Source organism: Miniopterus natalensis, chromosome 10 (assembly GCF_054644295.1).
Source record: "Miniopterus natalensis isolate mMinNat1 chromosome 10, mMinNat1.hap1, whole genome shotgun sequence".
In the NCBI taxonomy this organism is placed as follows: Eukaryota; Metazoa; Chordata; class Mammalia; order Chiroptera; family Miniopteridae; genus Miniopterus; species Miniopterus natalensis.
In genome coordinates, this window is record NC_142090.1 from 27,253,210 (window position 1) to 27,273,471 (window position 20,262).

General features: G+C 38.0%; 1 protein-coding gene across 1 annotated transcript in view; it reads right to left on the reverse strand.

Moving 5' to 3' along the window:
• The window catches only part of MET (MET proto-oncogene, receptor tyrosine kinase), a 148,082-nt gene that overhangs the window by 49,794 nt on the left and 78,026 nt on the right, over positions 1-20,262 (reverse strand). Inside the window, exons 4-5 of the mRNA XM_016201632.2 lie at positions 1,681-1,815; positions 737-910 (exon numbers count right to left, since the gene is read on the reverse strand). Of these exons, the coding sequence (XP_016057118.2) occupies positions 737-910; positions 1,681-1,815 (309 nt within the window). The remainder of the gene's footprint in view (positions 1-736; positions 911-1,680; positions 1,816-20,262) is intronic.

A 20,262-nucleotide genomic window follows, 5' to 3' on the forward strand; every position in this document is an offset into this window, starting at 1 on the left:
GCTAAGTTCTCTAATAGCAGGAGGTACTTTTGTCTTGTCTGAGACTGTATCTCCCCAGTGTCTAAAAGACTGCCTACTGTGTAGTATGCATTCAAATATTTTTGGAGTAAATTAAAGAATAAAATGACTCACACAGTATAGATTTTAGTATAGTCACACCGGCTGCACATTTATGGCTCTTCCAGGAACTTGGAGAGAAGGTGCACAGCCACTCATGGGTGTTGACCATTTACTTGGGAAGTAACCTCTAATCTCATCTGTGATGATACAAGGCCACCATCTCTGGAGTCAGACAGGAAGAAACCTGTCCTGTCTGCCTCAGAGTGACTATAATCTCTAGCTTGCACCATTTGGTATAGGATTGTGGTTATGCCATGAGCAGATCTGTATGTGTGGTAGAGGTTCACATCTAGGCACCTGGCAGATAAAGTAGGTGGTGAGGATTCAGAGAATGGGGGAGCCAGGAGGGAACAGGTCCTGATGTGAGGAAATAGGGAGCTTATTTACATAGTACTAAGGGAAAGCAATTGGCCAAGGAGAAAATCCACTCAGTGAGTGTGAAGCAGGTACAGGACTCTGGGGATTTGACCAAATGCCACCCTAAAAAAAACTTGGAGGGAGATAGTATTTTGGCTGATTTCTCATAGCTAAATGAGTAAACTGAATTTTAGATTTTTTTCAGTAGTGGGATTTGTGTTTACCAAAAAACATACTGATAGCTGCCAGAGATTCCTACCTTATAGATTGTAGGATGACAGATCTCTTGAGTCCATGTTCCTTTGGGGCATTCCTCCAATCGCACACATTTGTTGTGGCACCAGCCACACTGCACAAAGGGAGGGGCAGAGAGGCACTGACTGCAGGAGTGGAAATGGTCACAGCCCAAGCCATTCAATGGGATCTTGGTGATCTGTAAAGCAAAGTGATAGAAAGAGCTCCCAGAAATTTTGTTTGTTAAATGAAAACTAAATATACCAAGTATACATGTAAATATAATTTTACAGTCTATCAGAGATAACACCTACATGTGCAAATCATGTACTAATGATTAGGTGATTAAAGTAAAAAAATCAAATTCCTTTCTTCCCTCTACCGTAGTCATGTACATGATAGAAGTTACCATTACTGTCCAGTGAACACAAGTACTGTCATGCAATGCTAGAGGTCCTATTTAGTAGAGAAATTTTGCTTGAGACAATTGTAAAATAACAAGAGTATAATTTGAGCATCTGGAAAACATAAACCCTCAGGAAATTCTAAGTAAGTTTACATATCATTCTGGCATCAAGATGCACCTCCTTCTCTCAGAGAAAAGGGGTTATTGTATGGTGTCAAATTCCAATATGCATTTTAGGATCAATCTGCCTGTACTAGAGTTCTTACCTTAGGACTGTAATACTAATTCAGTATGCTTGTTTTTCTCATTGAGAAATACAGGAGAAAAGGAAAAGTACAGTACATATTATGAAGGGGACCTCCCTTAGCTCCTATCTTCCCTGAATAAAAATTTAACTTGATTTCAAAAGATCTCTGAAATACTCAAGAAAGAAAAGAACTTGATAGAGGAGAGGTGAATCCAAGACAAAGAAAGAAGTTAAAAAAGACCACATGACACTGGCAATAAATACCCACTCAGGAAAAACTGCATTCATGGCACCCCCTTGTGGGAACAGGGTTTACCTTCTTCCCTGTGACAACCAATGTGTAGCCACTTTGGTTTAATGGGTGCTCCACAATTGCTTCAGGAGACACGGGGTGGGAATCCAGGCGAAAATTCACATGTGGGGTTGATGATCCTGATCGAGAAACTACAACCTGAGAAACAAAAGCGAAAACACCTTTATTCCAACAAGCTCAGTTTAAATACAAGTGGAAAGTGTGGATGATAATGGTAATAATAGATTAGGAAAGTTCGTGGGTGTTTAAACTAAAGGGTTAATGGTTTATCTCATTGTAAATCAATATGACATCTTCTAATTTTCTGCCTTGAAGACAATTCATCTGAACCCCCAAGACAGTCTTTTCCTATGATCTTTTAATGGTTTTTAGGGAAGTAGATCTCCCAGTCAATCAGCCAGGACATGCAGACAAATCTTCATGATTACGTCGGGAACTAGAGGAGCCAAAACTCTCCCCAGAACAGAAGACTTCACTTATGCTATGGGGATTCTGAATTATTTTTAAATCTATCCTTCTGATCCTCCTGATCAGTCAGCTTCCCTTGAGGTAATGGAAAGCATACTGGATGGGGATTCTGGAGACCTGGATCTAGTTCCATGCTCTGCTACTCTTAAGCCATATTTATAGACCTTTTGAGGTCAAAATAGGCCCTTAGCTACTTTGAAATGATGTGCTGTCATTTTTATTAACCATTGTTCCACCATATGTTATTACTTGGATTATAATAAAGTTCTGCTTCTCAGACTGGTTTAAAAAGGCCTGATGGTTTTAACAATGCCTTGGAAATGAGGTTTGATAACCGGTATCATTCCTGCTTTCAGGTACTTCTAATTTGGAATGCTTCGCAGCTATATACTTTCCATCTTCCCTGTTGCTAAAACCCAGTAATAATGAAGTCCAGGAGTAAAATCAGGGTGACTATCTGAGATGAACATTCAGACTTTAGGAGAGTTTAGTGGTGGTCAGAGAAACTTTCATTCTTAAATGAGGGTGCAAGCACAGCTCTGAGCTTGAAAGTGTGAAATTTCCCAACATTTCAAATACCCTTTTAGGTTGCATTGAAAGTGTATTTACTTGCCATAGGACTGAAATCACTGAACAAGTATGAATATTTGTGAGACTGGGATTAGTTAAATGACCACTCCTTCTACCTCTGCTTTCTTATCTTTAAAATGGGAATAAAAATTGCAGGAGTAAATAACTGCTTAGTATCTAACAAACATATACAACATATAAATATTTTGGGGAACTAGTAGTAAATTTTTCTCTTAAACACAATGAGGGAGTCAAGCAGCCTGAAACAATCTGGGAAGATCCCCAAAGTATCCAATTTGCTCCTAGAGAGTAAACTGTTGATAGAGAAACTAACCAAGCTCTCAGAGAGCCATAAAAGTTAAACATCATGACATTTTTTCCCCTAACATAAGTTCTATCCCAAACACTCAACACTTTTAAAACATCTCCATTAAGGAGGGTGGTGATATTTGTACAGAAGTTAAATGATGGATCAAAGGTCATTTGGTTAGGATGGGAGAGGATGGAAACTATTGTTATTTATTACTAAATTTAGAGTCAAGTAGGTATTTGTGACTTTTGCAGTTAAAGTAAAAAGAAGTTTAATTACCAATCCAACCTCCCTCTGGGTGCTGGTTATAAGCAGAGTATCTGGACATCAGACTTAGAAAGCTTCTATCCCAAATTATCCAGATTTCAGTTATCCAATTTTCCAAACCTAACTCACCACCTCGTATTTTTCCTACCCCTAATCCCCCTCTTAATAATTTCCTGATTGTTGCCAATTACTTCAAACTGAAAAGATTAAAAACAAACAAAAATCTCTCACATACAAGTCAAAAACAAAACAAAACACCAGCCTGTCTTAATACCCTGACTCTGTTTTCTGCCTCATTCTGTGCTTTCCACTTCACTGAAGATTAATCATCTCTACGAACCTTCCTATGAATATTTGCATTCTGTGTCTGTCTCTCTTGTATCTTCCATTCTATTCAGACCTGCCAAATAATCACCACCTCCTAGTACCCGTTTTTCTACTATCTTCTTGCTCTTTTAAAAATCACTTCCTGAATTTATAATAAGCAATCTCTTCTTAATTACTAGGCCATCATCTTTGACTTTATCAAATATCCAAAGCCCATTCAAATATTCATTCCTCAGAAAGGATTAACCTCTCCCTCTCTTTTCCTAAAGAAGCTCTTTGCACCTCTGGAACTTGTATAGATTGATTCAGTTAAGACTTTTTGTCTGGTGAGCACCATATATGTAGTACTCTTCTAACAGGTAACAGTCAGGCATTGGGTTAAGTGCCTTAAATGGCTATTTTGTTTACTCCTCACAATAATTTTACAAGGTAGGTATTATTACTTCCCTTAAAGAAAATACAACAGAGAATTTTAGCAGGGAAGTATGAGTCAGGTTTCCAAGGAGCTTTATTGAATGCTTGAATCTGTGTGCTCTGCTTCTCCTTAAACACTTAACTGCTACACTCTTGGAGCACCAGAGTAAATACCAATAAAAGGCTTCAACTCTGAGCTCCTAAAAGCCACTCATGAGTCAAAGCATTAAAACAAATTTCACAATATATGTGCCTTGCCAAATACTCCTTGTTTCAGTAACATTGGCTGCACAAGTAAGTGTGCCTAAGGAGAAAGATTCCACATCTAAAAAGCTTCTGATGGCACAGAGGAAACTGTACTAGCACAGCTGGCAAGCTCTACTTTTGATCATTAGCTAGGATAAGTGCGGCTTGATACAGAAAATGAGATGAACCTCAGAAGACAGGAAGGCTGTGTGGAAAAGTGAGACGACTGTTTGGAATTTTGAGCAGAGGTCACCTCACAGATGCAAATACCTTTTGAGTTGATCATTAGCCCTTTCTCTGCAGGGATACCTAAAGTGCCAAGAATGCTTTTCTATCATTCATTCCTCACTTTCATTCATTGCCCAAATTCTAAATAATTAACCACCTTAACTCTCAAAATACCCCTGAAGCTATGTTTGCAAAATTAGGAGTTCCTTTTGGTTGTCACAGAGATATTTCTAGGGGCAAAACTAAATCTAGCATCTAGATTTAATCCTTATGATAAATCACTGGCAATCCTAGGACAATTAGTATGAAATAGAAGACTGGCAATTATCTTTTGAGTTTCTACAGTGTTGACAACTAATCTTTAGTGTTTAGGTCTCAAAATATTTTTCTCTAATGCTCTTGAAAATGTAAGACATACATTTGGGGTGGAGGAGTAGGGAGGAATATGAATTTGCTTAATTGTTGTGGGTGTGATCTCAAATTATCTGGGACAGGACATGGGAAAGAAATATATGTACAAGTTAAATAAATAAATCCTTTGTGGCAAGGTCCGAAAATTAATAAGCCTGAAGAAAATAATTTTATGTGATATATCTACAAATACATAAAGGCTGGATACTCTCATCCCACACAAAAACTTTTGTTTTAAATTAAACTGTTTTAGAATTTAATTTTCTTTAAGAATGATGAATAAAATTTAACATAAGACATTTATAAGTGGCTTTCTGTCTACTTTTCATTTTTTAAAAAAAGTGGACAATTAATTGCGTTTAGTATATTCATAGATTTGTGCAACCATTACCAAAACAGTTGTGCAACACTGTCATTACCTCAACCCACACCCCTTACCCATCATCCCATCTCCTCATATTCTCCAGTCTCTGATAACCACTAATCTGCTTTATATTTCTACAGATTTTCCTGTTCTGGATATTTCATACAGATGGAATTCTATAACATGTGGTTGTTATGCAAAGTGCAGAGGTCCCAGAAAACCTCGGTATATTGTTCTTGGGTTCCCAAAGAAATAACCTGGAGGACTGGCTGTGAAAAACATGGGCTTATTAGGCTTTACGTGCGCACCAGTGGTGGCTGACTGGTGAAGTTTACCACCACATTGGCTGCCACTGGTGAAGTTGAACTGCTAGGTCCTATCCAGCCTGTGGACAAGCCACACTGAGGGCGGCCAGCCAGTGCTATTATTTCACTGCCACCCAGACTTTCCCAACACAAGGTTTTAGAGTACAGAAAACAGAGAAAAACAAGGCATGCAGGGGGAAGGGGGACTTGCAAAAGCTGTGTGAGATAAAAATGCTGTTTTCTTGAGTGAGGAGCTGGCCAAGCTCCCAAGGTCTCATAGTCCACTTACTGATGGCCTTCACTATATTGCCCACAGAGTAGGAGGGGGAAGTGAAGCATGGAAAGGGGGCCATGTTCCTATTTACCATACAGTGGTCTTTTATTTTCTTTTGGATTAAAACAGTCATTTTCCCCCATAGATTTAATTAACTAATTAATTAATTTTTTGATCAGTAACGGCTTTCTTACTTCATCATGTCCTAACAGAGACTGGCAATATGGTTCCAAAAGAAAGTCACTACCTAGCCTTTAAAGAACTTCCCTGCTCCCGCAGATCTCTCAAGATTTGAAAGCGTGCTTTCTAACTCTAAAGACCAAAATTTGGTAAACAAGTTCATACTCATCCTACCTGTTTGTTTCAGCAATTTTGCACCTCAATCCTGTATCTTATTTTGACTTTCTAGATAATAGTGTCCTGATTCTCTTAGTCCAGTCTCTTAAGATACTCAGCGATGGATGACTTTGATCATTTGTTGCCTTTTTCCAGATTTCAGTCTTCCTTTCATTGTTTTTGGAGCAATACTCAACATCCAGGCATAGATTTACTATAATTTTGTCAGAGTATAAGTTCTATTTTCTGTCTTGTTTCAGTAATTTGTGAGTATCACCCAGGGTGGGTAGATTTCAGGCTTTTTGGAGCTGCATTTCAGGCTGTTGTTTAATGCACTATATATAATAACTTTTCAATCTCTTTCCAGAATAGTGGTTATCAGCTCAGAGTAGAGCCCCTCATTGGACAAATTCTTATTGGTTAAAGAGAAAAATCATTAAAGCAATCACTCATGTGAAGGTGCTATTTTCTTATTTTACTTTTATTAAATTTATTGGGGTCTCATTGGTTAATAGGGTCATATAGGTTTCAAGTGTACATTACTATGATATATGATCTGTATGTTGCATTGTGAGCCCACCATCTAAAGTCAAATAATTCTTCTGTTACCATATATTTGGCCCCCTTTACCCTCTACCACCTCCCTACTACCTTCCCTCTGGTAACCACCATACTGTTGTCTGTCTGTGTCTCTGAGTTTCAGTTTTATATTCCACATGAGTGAAATCATATGGTTCTTAGTTTTTTCTGACTGACTTATTTCACTTAGCATAATATTCTCAAGGTCCATCCATGTTGTTACAGATGGCAGTATTTAATCTTTTCTTATGGCTGAGTAGTATTCCATAGTATATATGTACCACATATTCTTTATCCAATCATCTATTGAAGGACACTTTGGTTGTTTCCATGTCTTGGCCACTGCAGTGAACATAGGGGTACAAATATCTTTGGGAATAAATGTTTTAGAGTTTTCAGACAGATGCCCAGGAAAGGGGTTGCTGGGGCATGTGGTAATTCTACTTTTAGTTTTTTGAGGAACTGCCCATATTGTTTTACACAGTGGCTCTACCAGTCTACATTCCCACCAGCAATGAATGAGGGTTCCTTTTCCTCCACAACCTTCCAACACTTGTTATTACCTGTCTTGTTGATAATAGCCACTCTAACAGATGTGAGGGGGTAGGTATCTCATTGTAGTTTTGATTTGCATTTCCCTAGAAGCTAGTGAAGTTGAACATCTTTTCATATATCTGATGGACATTTGTATGTCTTCTGGGGAGAGGTATCAGTCAGTTCAGGTCCTCTTCCCAGTTTTTAATTGGATTGTGTGTTTGGTGTTGCGTTGTATAAGTTCTTTAAATATTTTGGATATTAACCCGTCTGAGCTGTTGTTTGCAAATAACATCTCCCATTTGGTCGGTTGCCTTTTTGTTTGGTTGTTGGTTTCTTTTGCTGTACAGAAGTTTTTTAGTTTGATATACCCATTCATTTATTTTTGCCTTTATTTCACTTGCCTTTGGGGTCAAATTCATAAAATATTCTCTACAATCAAGGTCCAGAACTTTAGTACCTATGTTTTCTTCTATGTACTATATTGTTTCAGATCTTATATTTAGGTCTTTGATTCATTTTGAATTAATTCTTATATGAGGGGAAAAACTATAATCTAGTTTCATTCTCTCTCATGTGGCTTTCCAATTTTCCATGCACCATTTATTTAAGAGGCATTCTTTTCTCCATAATGTGTTTTTGGCTCCTTTGTTAAAAGTTATTTGCCCATATACCTGTGGTTTTACTTCTGGGATCTCAATTCTGTTCCACTGGTCTGTTTGCCTGTTCTGCCAATACCATGCTGTATTAATTATCATAGCTCTGTAGTATAATTTGAAGTCAGATAATGTGATACTTCTGGTTTCATTCTTTTTTTCTCAGGATTGCTTTGGCTATTCAGGGTGTTTTGTGGTTCCATACAAATCTGGTGATTTTTGTTCTACTGCTTTGGAAAAAAAAAACCACAGGATTTTGATGGGGATTGCATTAAATCTGCATATTGCTTTGGGTAACATGGCCATTTTAACTATGTTGATTCTTCCAATCCATGAACATGGAATATTTTTCCATTTTTTTGTGTCTTTTTCCATCTCTTTTAATAATGCTTTGTAGTTTTCAGTATATAGGTTTTCACATCCTTTGTTTTTTCCTAGGTATTTTATTTTCTCTGCAAAAAAGGGATTTTTAAAATTTCTTTTTCTGAAGTTTTGTTGTTAGAATATAGGAAAGTAGTGGATTTTTGTACACTGATATTGTATCCTGCAGTTGCTGTATTTTTTTATTGTTTCTAATAGTTTTTGGTGGAGACTTTAGGGTTTCCTATAGACAAGAATCATGTCATCTGCAAAAAGTGATACTTTTACTTCTTCCTTCCCAATCTAGATACCTTTTATTCCTTCCTTTTGACTTCTCTGGCTAGGACTTCCAGAACTATGTTGAATATGAGTGGTGAGAGTGGACATTCTTGTCTTGTTCCTGATTTTAGATGAAAAGATTTCAGTTTTTCACTATTGAGTATGATATTGGCTTAGGGTTTATCATATATGGCCTTTATTATGTTGAGGTACTTTCCTTCTAGATCCATTCTATTGAGTGTTTTGATCATAAATAGATGTTGTATTTATCACATGCTTTTTCTGCACCTATTGATAAGATCAAATGATTTTTATTTTTATTGTTTGTTTTGTTAATGTGGTGTATTACACTGATCATTGATCAACTGCATATGTTGAACCATCCTTGTCCCCTGGAATGAACCCCACTTGATCATGATTCATTATTTTTTTAATATATTGTATCCAATTTACTAGTATTTTGTTTAGGATTTTTTTCATCCATATTCATCAGAGATATTGGTCTGTAGTTTTCTTTTTTAGTATTATCGTTGCCAGGTTTTGGTATCAGAGATATGTTGGCCTCATAAATGTATTATGAAGTATTGCCTCTTCTTCAATATTTTGGAAGAGTTTGAGTAGTCTATTTAGGTTTTCCATTTCTTCATGATTCAGTCTAGGAAGGTTACATATTTCTAGGAACTTATCTATTTCTTCTAGGTTACTGAATTTGGTGGCATATAGTCTTTCATAATATTCTCATATGTCCGTGGTAACTTCTTCTCCTTCATTTCTAATTTCATTTATATGAGTCTTTTCTCTTTTTTCTTCTTTTTTTAAAATATATTTTTATTGAGAGAGGAAAGTAGAGGGAGAGAGAGAGAGAAAAACATCAATGATGAGAGAGTCATTTATCGGCCGCCTCCTGCATGCCCCCGACTGGGGATTGAGCCCGCAACCAGGGCATGTGCCCTGACCAGGAATCAAACCCCAATCACCTGGATCCTAGATCGATGCTCAACCACTGAGCCATGCCTGGCTGGGCTCTTTTTTCTTTAGTGAGTCTAGCCAGGGGTTTGCCAATTTTATTAATCTTTTCAAAGAATCAGCTCTTTGTTGCATTAATTTTTTGTATAGTCTTTTTGTTCTCTATTTCATTCAATTCTGCTCTAATTTTTATTATTTCCCTTTTTTCTGCTGACTTTGGGTTACTTATATTCTTTTTCCAGTTCTTTAAAATAGCAGTGCTATTTACAATAGCTAAGATCTGGAAACAGCCCAAGTGTCCATAGTAGATGAGTGGATAAAAAATATGTGGTTCATTTACACAACGGAATACTATGTGGCTGTAAAAAAGAAGGATCTCTTACTCTTTGAGACAGCATGAAGGGCCCTGGAGAGTATTATGCTAAGCAAAATAAGCCAGTCAGAGAAAGACAAGTATCATATGATCTCACTTATATGTGCAATCTAATGAACAAAAGAAACTGACAAACAAAATAGGTCCAAAAGCATGGAAGCATGGCACAGACTGATTGATTTCAGAGGAAAGGTGGGAGGGAGGATGGGAAGAGATTAACCAAAGAACTTGTATGAATATGTGCATAGCCCTTGGACAGAGACAATAGTTTGGTGAATGCCTGGGGTGGGGCAGGAACCAGGTGGATGGGAGTAATGGGGGGAAAATGGGGGACATATGTAATACTCTCAACAATAAAGATAAGTTTAAGAAAGATGTAACTTAGGTTGTTAATGTGGAATTTCTCTTGTTTCTTGAGATAGGCCTACAATAATATAAACTTTCCTCTTATTATTGCTTTCCCTGAATCCCAGAAGTTTTGATATGTCGTTCTGATATTCTCATTAGTCTCTATGTATCTCATGATCTCATTTTTTATTTCTTCTATGACCCAGTCATTTTTTAGTAGTATGTTGTTTAATCTCCACATATTTGTGGGTTTCTTAACATCCTTTTTTAGTTGATTTCTAATTTCAAAGCATTGTGGTCAGAAAACATGCTTGGTATAATTTCAATCTTCTTGAATTTGTTGAGGTTAGTTTTGTGACCCAACATATGGTCTATCCTAGAGAATGTTCCATGTGCATCGTAGAAGAATGTATAATCTGATGTTCTGGGATGAAAAGCTCTGTAGATGTTAATTACTTCCATTTGGTCTAATGTATCATTTAATGCCAATATTTCTTTATCGATTTTATTGGTTCAAATGATCTGTCTAGAGATGTCAATGGAGTATTAAGGTCCCCAACTATGATTGTGTTTTGTTCTTTTTCTCCCTATAATTCTGTTAGTAGTTGCTTTATATATTTTGGTGCTCCCTGGTTGGGTGCATATATGTTAAGAAGTGTTATATCTTCTTGATATAGTGTTCCTTTTATCAAAATAAAATATCCATTTTTATCTCTTGTTACCTTTATTGTCTTGAAATCTATTTTGTCAGATATAAGTAATGGCTACACCTGCTTTTCTTTGGATGTTATTTGCTTGGAGAATCATTTTTCACCCTTTCACTTTGAATCTACCTTTGTCTTTGCAGCTTAGATGTGTCTTCTGAAGGCAGCATATGATTGGGTTTTGTTTTTTGATGCAATCTGCTACTCTGTGCCTCTTTATTGGTGAATTCATTCCATTTACATTTAGGGTAATTATTGATGTATGAAGATATCCTATAGCCATTTTATCTTTTGTTTTCCTGTAGTTTTTGCCTACATTAGTTCTTTTCCTTTGTGTTTCTGTCTTTTGTTTTGGTTTGGTGGTATTCCATACTTCTTTTTTCTGTTTTCTCTTTTTCTATGCTATGTGCCTCAGTTTTCTTTTTTTTCTTTTTTTTTCTGTGTGTGGTTACTACTAGATTTATGAAAAAGAAAGTTTCATATATGCAGTAGTCCTTTTTCATTTGAATGAATCTGGCCTCCATCCTCCTTTGCAAATTTAGACCTTTCCCTCCTTCCCCTTTTATGTTTTTGTTGTCACAGGTTATGCCTATTAATGCCATTTGTTGATGATCTTGTTCATAGATTTGTGACCTTTAGTTTGTTGGTTTTTTTTAGAGAGAAGAGGGGGGGGGGAGAGAGAGAGAGAGAGAGAGAGAGAGAGAGAGAGAGAGAGAGGCATCCATGTGAAAGAGATGCATCAACTGGTTGCCTCCTGCACGTGCCGTGACTGGGGTGGAGATCAAACATGCAAACTAGGTACATACCCTGATTGGGAATCAAAGCCATGACCCTTCAGTGCATGGGGTGACACTCTAAGCAGTGAGCCACATCAGCCAGGGCTGATCTTTTGTTCTTTGTTTCAGGTAAAGTCCTTGAGTATTTCCTGCAATGGAGGTCTTCTGGTGATGAGTGCCCTCAGTTTCTGTGTTTGTAAAAGTCTTTTTTGTTCTTCATATTTAAAGTATAACTTTGCTGGATATATTATTCTTCACTGGTAATTTCTTTCTTTCAGTAGTTTGAATATTTGGTACCGATCTCTTCTGGCTTGTAGAGTTTCTGCTGAGAAGTCTGATGATAATCTAACAGCTTTCCTTTATAAGTACTTTTTTCTTTTCCCTGGTTTCCTTGAGAATTCTTTCTCATTAATTTTTGACAGTTTTAATACAATATGCCTTGGAGAAGACCTCGTTGGATTGAGGTAACTAGGTGTTCTGTTTGCTTCTTATATTCAAGGATCTAGTTCTTTCCATAGGTTTGGGAAGTTTTCATCAACTGTTTGTTTGAATAGGCTCTCTGCTCCCTTATCCCTCTCTTTTTCTTTTGGTATGCCTATTATTCTCATATTACTCTTTATGATAGAATCAGATAGCTCTCATAGAGTTCTTTCATTTTTTTCTCTCTCAAGTCTCTTTTTCCCTCTGCATCATTTCTAAATTTCTATCTTTGATATTACTGATTTTTTCCTTCATTTGGTTTGCTTTATTTTCTATGCTCGCTCTTTCATCCTTCATCTCTTAAATTGAATTTTTTATCTCTAGGATTTTTTTTTTTAAGTTTCAATTTCTTTGGTGAAGTACTCATTTTGTTCATTTAGTTGTTTTCTGAGCTTGCTAAATTTCCTCTCCGTGCTTTCTCACACCTTGTTGAGTATTTTCAGAACTGCACTCTTGAATTCTCTGTCATTTATGTCACATACTTCCATGTCTAAGTTTGTTTTCTGGAGGTATTTCATTTTCTTCCTGAGCTGCCTCACTATCTTGTATATTCATAGTATTTGATAGATTCCTTTTCTGTCTAGGCATCAATATGTGAATAGGATTTCTCTGGCAGATTAACATGAAGAGGTCTTTCTATTCTTTCCCAGTATGTAGCACTGAACCACAAGTTGTTTTTTTTTAGGTCTGTGAGATCCCAGTGCTCTCTCCATGGCCTCTGAGGTCCATGTAGCCACAATGCATCAGGGTGGGGGTGGGCTGGGGGACCCCTCCATGTTCCCTGTTGTTTTTCCCTCCTGGCAGTGGTGATCTCAGTCCTCTGTCTGGGTCCCCTTTGTATCCCAACCCTGGGGCTGGTCACAGAGTGTACCCTTTGTTCAGGGAGAAATGCGATTCTCTAGTATTAGTTCTTGGGCTCACAATTAATGTGCTCCACAACCCAACAGCAAAGGCAAAGAGAAGTAATCTCTGGAAGGTTAAGCGGAGGCAGCCAGGTTTTGTGGCTTTGTTTCTGTCTCAGTTGCTGACTGCTGACCACTGCAGCCACTCTCCTGTGCTATGTTCTTTTGGCCAGTTTTCTCAGTTCAGCTGCAGCTAGTGCTGTTCAATCCTGCAGGAGTGCCCACCGAGGCTCTCTCCCACCCCTGGCTGAAGGGAAGTGTCAATAACAACCGGATTCTTCCCCTCTCTAGGCTGAGCCCTGCTGTGAGTTCTCTGCTGTCAGGCTGCATCCCTGGCTTATAACAGCCCCGCTCCACGTTTGCTTCCCCATTTTGTTCTACTTGCCCACCTTTAGATGTTTCAGTAAGTGGATATCTCAGGCAGATTTGTGCGTTGGGTACGGAATCTTTTGTTGAGATATGACTGTTCAAGTTGTTGAAACTTTAAGGGGAAAGACCAAGGGGATCTCTCATGCTGCCATTCCTCTGACATCACTCTATAAAATGTGGTCTCTTCTGTCTCACTTCTTTCAGTTAGTATAATGTTTTCAAGGCTCATCTGTGTTGGAGCATGTACCAGTTCTTCCTTTCTTTTCATTGCGAAATAATATTCCACTATGTAGATATACCATTTTTATTTATCCATTCACAAATTGATGGATAGTTGGGTTGTTTCCACTCTTTGGTTCTTGTAAACAATGCTCCTATGAACATTCACATACAAAATTTTGTGTGATTATATATTTTCATTTCTCTTTGGTATATTCCGAGGAGTGGAATTTTGGGGTCTTATGGTAACTCTATGTTTAAGTTATGAAGAACTGCTAGACCAATTTCCATATGGGCTGCATAATTCTAAATTCCCACCAGCAATGTATGAAGGTTCCAATTTCTCAACATCTTCACTGACAAATTTGTTATTTTCCATTTTCTAAATTATAGACATCATAGTGGGTATGAAGTGGTACTTCACTGTGGTTTTGGTTACTATTTCTATGACAAATGTTTTATTAAATTAAGTAAAGGTAAGTTTACTTCTGGAGGTTCTACAACCTTCCATCCATTCCTCCTCCAAGTCTGAGTACTTGGTTGGGCATCACCTGCTCATTCTTCCAGTGTTCAGAAGAGCATTCCTTCATGGTCAGACTGGACTTTTGTAAAACAGGGTTCTAAATAGGCTAGAGATGAGGGAAGGATAGAAAGAACAAAAACATGTTCTTACTAGGAAAATCAGTCAGAGTGGGAGATGCAGCACACTCCCCAAGTGTTACTGTTTTCTGAAAATTGAAGTGAATGTTCCTTTTGTAAGAAGAGAAAAAATACAATTCTATTTCTAGGCAAGTAGAACTGAATGGGTTCTTTGATATTATCTAAATTAATTTTAAATTTAAAAGAAAAACAGAGGATGTCAGTTAAGGAATAAGATATTAATAAAAAATAATGCAAATTATTATAGTTTGAGACCCAATTAGAAAAAAAATGTGAGTTAAGAGGAAAAAAAGGTGAGTGAAGGTGATGACACCATTAAGAAACAGGCAAGGTTATACCAGTTTGTGAAATTAGAGACCCAGGAGTAGGTCTGCTTTCCCAGTTCCCAGTAAAGTCTGGCACATAGCAGATCTCAAAGGCACACCTATTGCCTAAATACAGGGGGAGGCAAAAGAAGGTTTACAGTTGTGAGTACATGAAACACAGTTTACTCTTGTGTTATTATTTATTAATTCTTGTATTGCTTTCCATACAAACAACTGTAAACCTACTTTTGCCCCACCCTGTATATGAATAAGCAGCTCACTTAAACATTTAAAAACTTTTTAATTGAATTTATTGAGGTGACATTGGTTAATAAAATTTATAGGTTTCAGGTGCACAATTGTATAATATATCAGCTGTATATTGATTGTATTGTGTGTTTACAACTCCAAGTCAAGTCTCCTTCAATCACCATTTGTCCCCCTATACGCTCTTATACCTCCCCCAACCCCATTCCCCACCCCCCTTTCCCTCTGGAAATCACTATACTGTTTTCTGTGTCTATGAGGTTTTTTTTGGCTTAATCCCTTCAATTTTTCACCCAGCCTCACAACTGCCCTCCCCTCTGACAGCTGTTAGACAGTTCTCTATGAGTCTGTTTCACTTTTGTTTGTTAATTTTGTTCCTTAGATTCCACATATGAATGAAATCATGTGGTATTTGTCTTTCTCCGATTGGCTTATTTCACTAAGAAAAATGCTTTCCGGGTCCATCAATGTTGTTGGAAAGGGTAAGACTTCCTTCTTGTTTTTTTTTTTAAATGTTACCTAGGATATGCTCATTGATTTTAGAGAGACTGGAAGGGGGTGGGGGAGAGAAAGAGAGTAAAAGAGAGAGAGAAACATCTATGTGAGAGAGAACATCAATCAGTAGCTTTCCATACATGGCCCCATTGGGGATGAAACCTGACCCCAGGTATGTGCCCTGACCAGGAAGCAAACCAGAAACCATTCCATATACGGGGTGACACTCCAACAAACTGAGCTACACCGGCCAGGGCAGATTTCCTTCTTTTTTATGATCATGTAGTATTCCATTGTGTAAATGTATCACTCCTTTTTTATCCACTCATCTACTAATGGGCACTTTAGCAGCTTCCAAATCTTGGCTATTGTAAATAATGCTGCAATGAACATAGGGATGGATATATTCTTCTGAAATAGTGTTTGGGACTCTGTGCTTCCTGGACTTGTATATCTATTTCTTTCACCAGGTAGGAGAAGATTTCTGTCATTATTTTTTCAAATAGGTTTTCAATTTCTTGCTCCCTTTCTTTTCCTTCTGGTACCCCCATTATTTGAATGTTGGTACACTTGAAATTGTCCCAGAGGCTCCTTACGCTATCTTCATATTTTTGGATTATTTTTTCTTTTTGTTCTTCTGATAGGGTGTTTTTTGCTTTCACACATTCCAAAATTCTGATTTCATTCTCTGTGTCCTCTATTGTTAATTACCTGTAATTATTCATTTCAGTTAGTGTATTCTTCATTTCTAACTGGTTCTTTTTTATGTTGTTGATGGTTTCACTAATTTCTTTAAAATTCTCAAGTTCCTTGAGCATCCTTATAACTATTGTTTCTAATTCTCTGTCTAGTAGTTTGCTTGCTTCCATTTCATTTGGTTCTTTTTCTGAAGACTTTTTTCTGTTCTTGATTTTGTCACATGTTTCTTTGTCTCTGCATTTTGGCTGCTTCCCTGTGTTTGTTTCTATGTATTACATAGAACTTCTATGTCTCCTGGAAGGTAGGGTGGCCTTGTGTAGTAGGTGTCTTGTAAGGCCCAAAGGCTCAGCCTCCCCAGTCACCTGAGCTGGGCACTTTAATTGCTCTTCTGTGTGAGTTGTGTGCACTGTCCTATTGCAATTGAGCCTTGATTGCTGTTGGAATCACAGGGAGGAACTGACCCTCAGGCCAATCGGCTGTGAGGACTGGCTGCGACTACAGGAGGAGAGCTGCTCTGCAGGAGACACTGCTATGGAGCAGGATTTGCTTCAGTGGGGCTTTGGTGCTCACCGAGTGCACCCCTTGAGTGTGTGACTCATGGATGTGGTAGGGTTGTAATCTAGCGTAGTCAAAACTGACCACTGGGTGCACTGTCTCTGGGGCCTCCTGGGAGATGCAAAGTTAGCCTCTGCCTGTGCACTGTGCAGGGTCATCAAGCATGAGCTACACAGCAGGGTCACCAAGCATGAGCTACTTGTGTTGGCTTGGAGGTGTCCAGGAGAGGCCAAACTATGAACCAAGGTGGGCTGCTGCTAATGCTGGGCCTTGGGCCACTTATTGAGAGGCATGGAGCATGCTGAGTCTAGCTTCTGCTTATTTGAGAGATTTAGGAAAGTCTGAAGCATGAGGCAAGAGAGGCCAGTTGTATGGAAAAGCCACTGGAATTGGCTTGGATGAGCCTGCAAGTAGCCAGGGGCGGGGTCTCATGGTATCACCAGGGGGAGGCAAAAAGTGTGAGCCAGGTTGATGGAAATATAGATCTGGTGCCTGTCTGCCAGCTCTGTTGGGGCAGGGCTCATCAAAGGAGCAATGGCCTCTGCCAGCTCTTCTGTCTGGGGGAAAGCTGCCCTTCCAGCTCTCCCGCAGATTCCAGGCAAGTCAGTTCCTCCTGAATGTCCCAGGTTCATTTCAAGCTGCTGCTTCAGTGCTGGAGGTCAGAGGGAGTATACTGGAACCCTGGACTGGGGAGCCTGACGTGGGTCTGGTACCCTTCGATCCTCTGGGAAACCTCCACAGCTGAGTTATCCCTCCCTATTTTTATTTTACTTTATTTATTATTATTTATTATTTATTTATTATTATTATTTTAAAAATATATCTTTATTGATTTCAGAGAGAGGAAAGGAGAGGGAGAGAGACAGATAGAAGCATCAATGATGAGAGAGTCATTGATCGAGCCCGCAACCCGGGCATGTGCCCTGACCGGGAATCGAACCCCGACTGCCTGGATCCTAGGTCAACACTCAACCCCTGAGCCACATCCAGCCGGGCATCCCTCCCAATTTTAAACTACAACATACGAGTGTGGGACCAGCTGGTTCCACAATTCTGCCTGGCGTCTCCATGATTCTGCCTGCTTCTCTGCTCCTCCTACTGGTCTCAATGTGCTTCTTCTCTAATTCCCTAGTTGTAGGACATCCATTCAGCTAGAGTTCAGGTGGTTCTGAATGATGGTTGTTCTGTATTTTAGTTGTAATTTTGATGTGGTTGTGGGAGGCAGCAAGTACCACGTTTACCTATGCCACCATCTTCTTCTCCCCTTGGGTCTTGTTTTTCTATCCATTCATCTACCCTATTAAACCCATTTACTTTTAAAGTGATTACTGATAGGTATGTATTTATTGCCATTTTATTCTTTAACTATGTTCCTCTTCCTTCTCCTCCTCCTCATCCTCCAAGACAGTGTTGTGACATTTCTTGTAATACTGGTTTGGTGGTAACAAACTCCTTTAGCTTTTTCTTCTCTGGAAAGCTCTTTATTTCTCCTTCAATTTTAAATGACACCCTTGCTGCGTAAAGTAGTCTTGGTTGTAGGTTCTTGCTTTTCATCACTTTGAATATTTCATGCCAATCTCTTCTGACCTGAAATGTTTCTGTTGAGAAATCAGCTCACTGTCTTATGAGAGCTTCCTTGTAGGTAACTGCAAGGAGGTGAGGTCTTTGGGAGGTGAATAAGATTAGGGCATGAATATGATTAGGGACCTTATAAAGGGACCTGAGAGAGTTCTCTGCCCTCAGCAAGAAGATGGCTATCTATGGACCAGGAAATAGGTCTTCACCAGATACCAGATCTACTGGTACTTTGATCTTGTGCTTTCCAGACTCTAGAACTAGAAAAATGTTTCCTTTCTCTTGCTGCTTTTAAGATTCTGTGTTTGTCTTTAACCTTTACCATTTTAATTATGATATGTCTTGGTGTGGGCCTCTTTGGGTTCACCTTGTTTGGGACTCTGTGCTTCCTGGACTGATGAGTCTTTTTTCATTTAAATTTTGATGAAGGGATGGGGTTTTAAAATACTTCTGATATTGAAATAGTCTTCATGAGATTAATCTGGATTTTCAAGGCATGGATTGTGATGCCTTTTGCTTCTGGCCTGCTGCAATGGACTAAATGTTTGTGTCCCTCCAAAATTTGTATGTTGAAATCCTAACCCCAATATGATGCTTTTTGGAGGTGAGGCCTTTGGGAGGTGAATAAGATTAGGGCATGAATATGATTAGGGACCTTATAAAGGGACCTGAGAGAGTTCTCTGCCCTCAGCAAGAAGGTGGCTATCTATGGACCAGGAAATAGGTCTTCACCAGATACCAGATCTACTGGTACTTTGATCTTGTGCTTTCCAGGCTCTAGAACTAGAAAAATGTTTCCTGTTAAAGCCATCCAGTCTATCGTTGCTTGTTATTGCGGCCTGAATTGATCAAGATGCCTGCTTTAGGTTTACTATTTTCTTCAGTATGTGAGAGAAATTGGTATTTAGAAAAAAATTACTTATGAAGAACAGATTTGTTTCAATACAAAAAATGAAACGAGAAAAAGTAGAAATTGCTGATTGGTACTGATAGCTCCAAATTAAAAGCATAAGACAAAGTACCAAGTGGCAAAAGTTGAATGAAGTGAAGCTTCTTTATTCTGATCTTTCCTTCACTCTTTTTGGAACATGGGCTCAAGTATTCCCATACCAAGTTGATACTACAAAGGAAAGGTATATACAAAAAGCAAAACAATTTTCCGTAATATTAAAATACTGATGTGTGTGCATTTCAAAGTGAATTGAAATGAGTCAAAACCAGACTAAGCCCTTAGTAAAAAAACACAAACATCTAAAAACCAAATAAGCCAGTAAATTTGTAACAATTTTAAAGTACTTTCAAATCAATATTTGGAAAACATGATGATTGTGGAATTATCCAGTCTATGCAGAGTATATTTGTTTCTGAATTTTAGAAGTGATAAAAAGTTCAAAACCTTACTTATATATATATTTCATGTCTTAAAATATCTCTCTACTCCTCTAAAAAGCATCCAAACAAGAAATCCAAGTTATTCAATGCTACCCAAAACAAACTCTGGCATTTTCCCATGGTTTCAAATATTTATGATGTTTTAAAAAGATGTATGTACTTTAAGAGTATGTATTCATTTTAGGAGACTATAGATGAATTGTACTTAATTTTTAGATATGGACATAATTCTGAAATTATTATTTATAATAGGTTCTTTTTTCACAAAAGAAATTTTAGAACTCATAAGTATATTTTCTTCTACAGAAATACATAAAAACTACTAGTCTTTAGATATATAACAAAATCAATAATGTACACATGAAAAAAGATATTTTTATCTGAACATTTTATAAAGGAAATGCAAAAGTCAGCAATCCCTAGAGAAATGTTATTTAACTTCAGGCTTTATTTGGCTGTGTCTCTTGTCAGATGCTTACAGTGCTGACGAGTTGATGACCTGTGTCTATATACTCTAAAATAGCAGTAATACCAAACATAAAATATGCCACAGGCTTCCAACACAAAACATT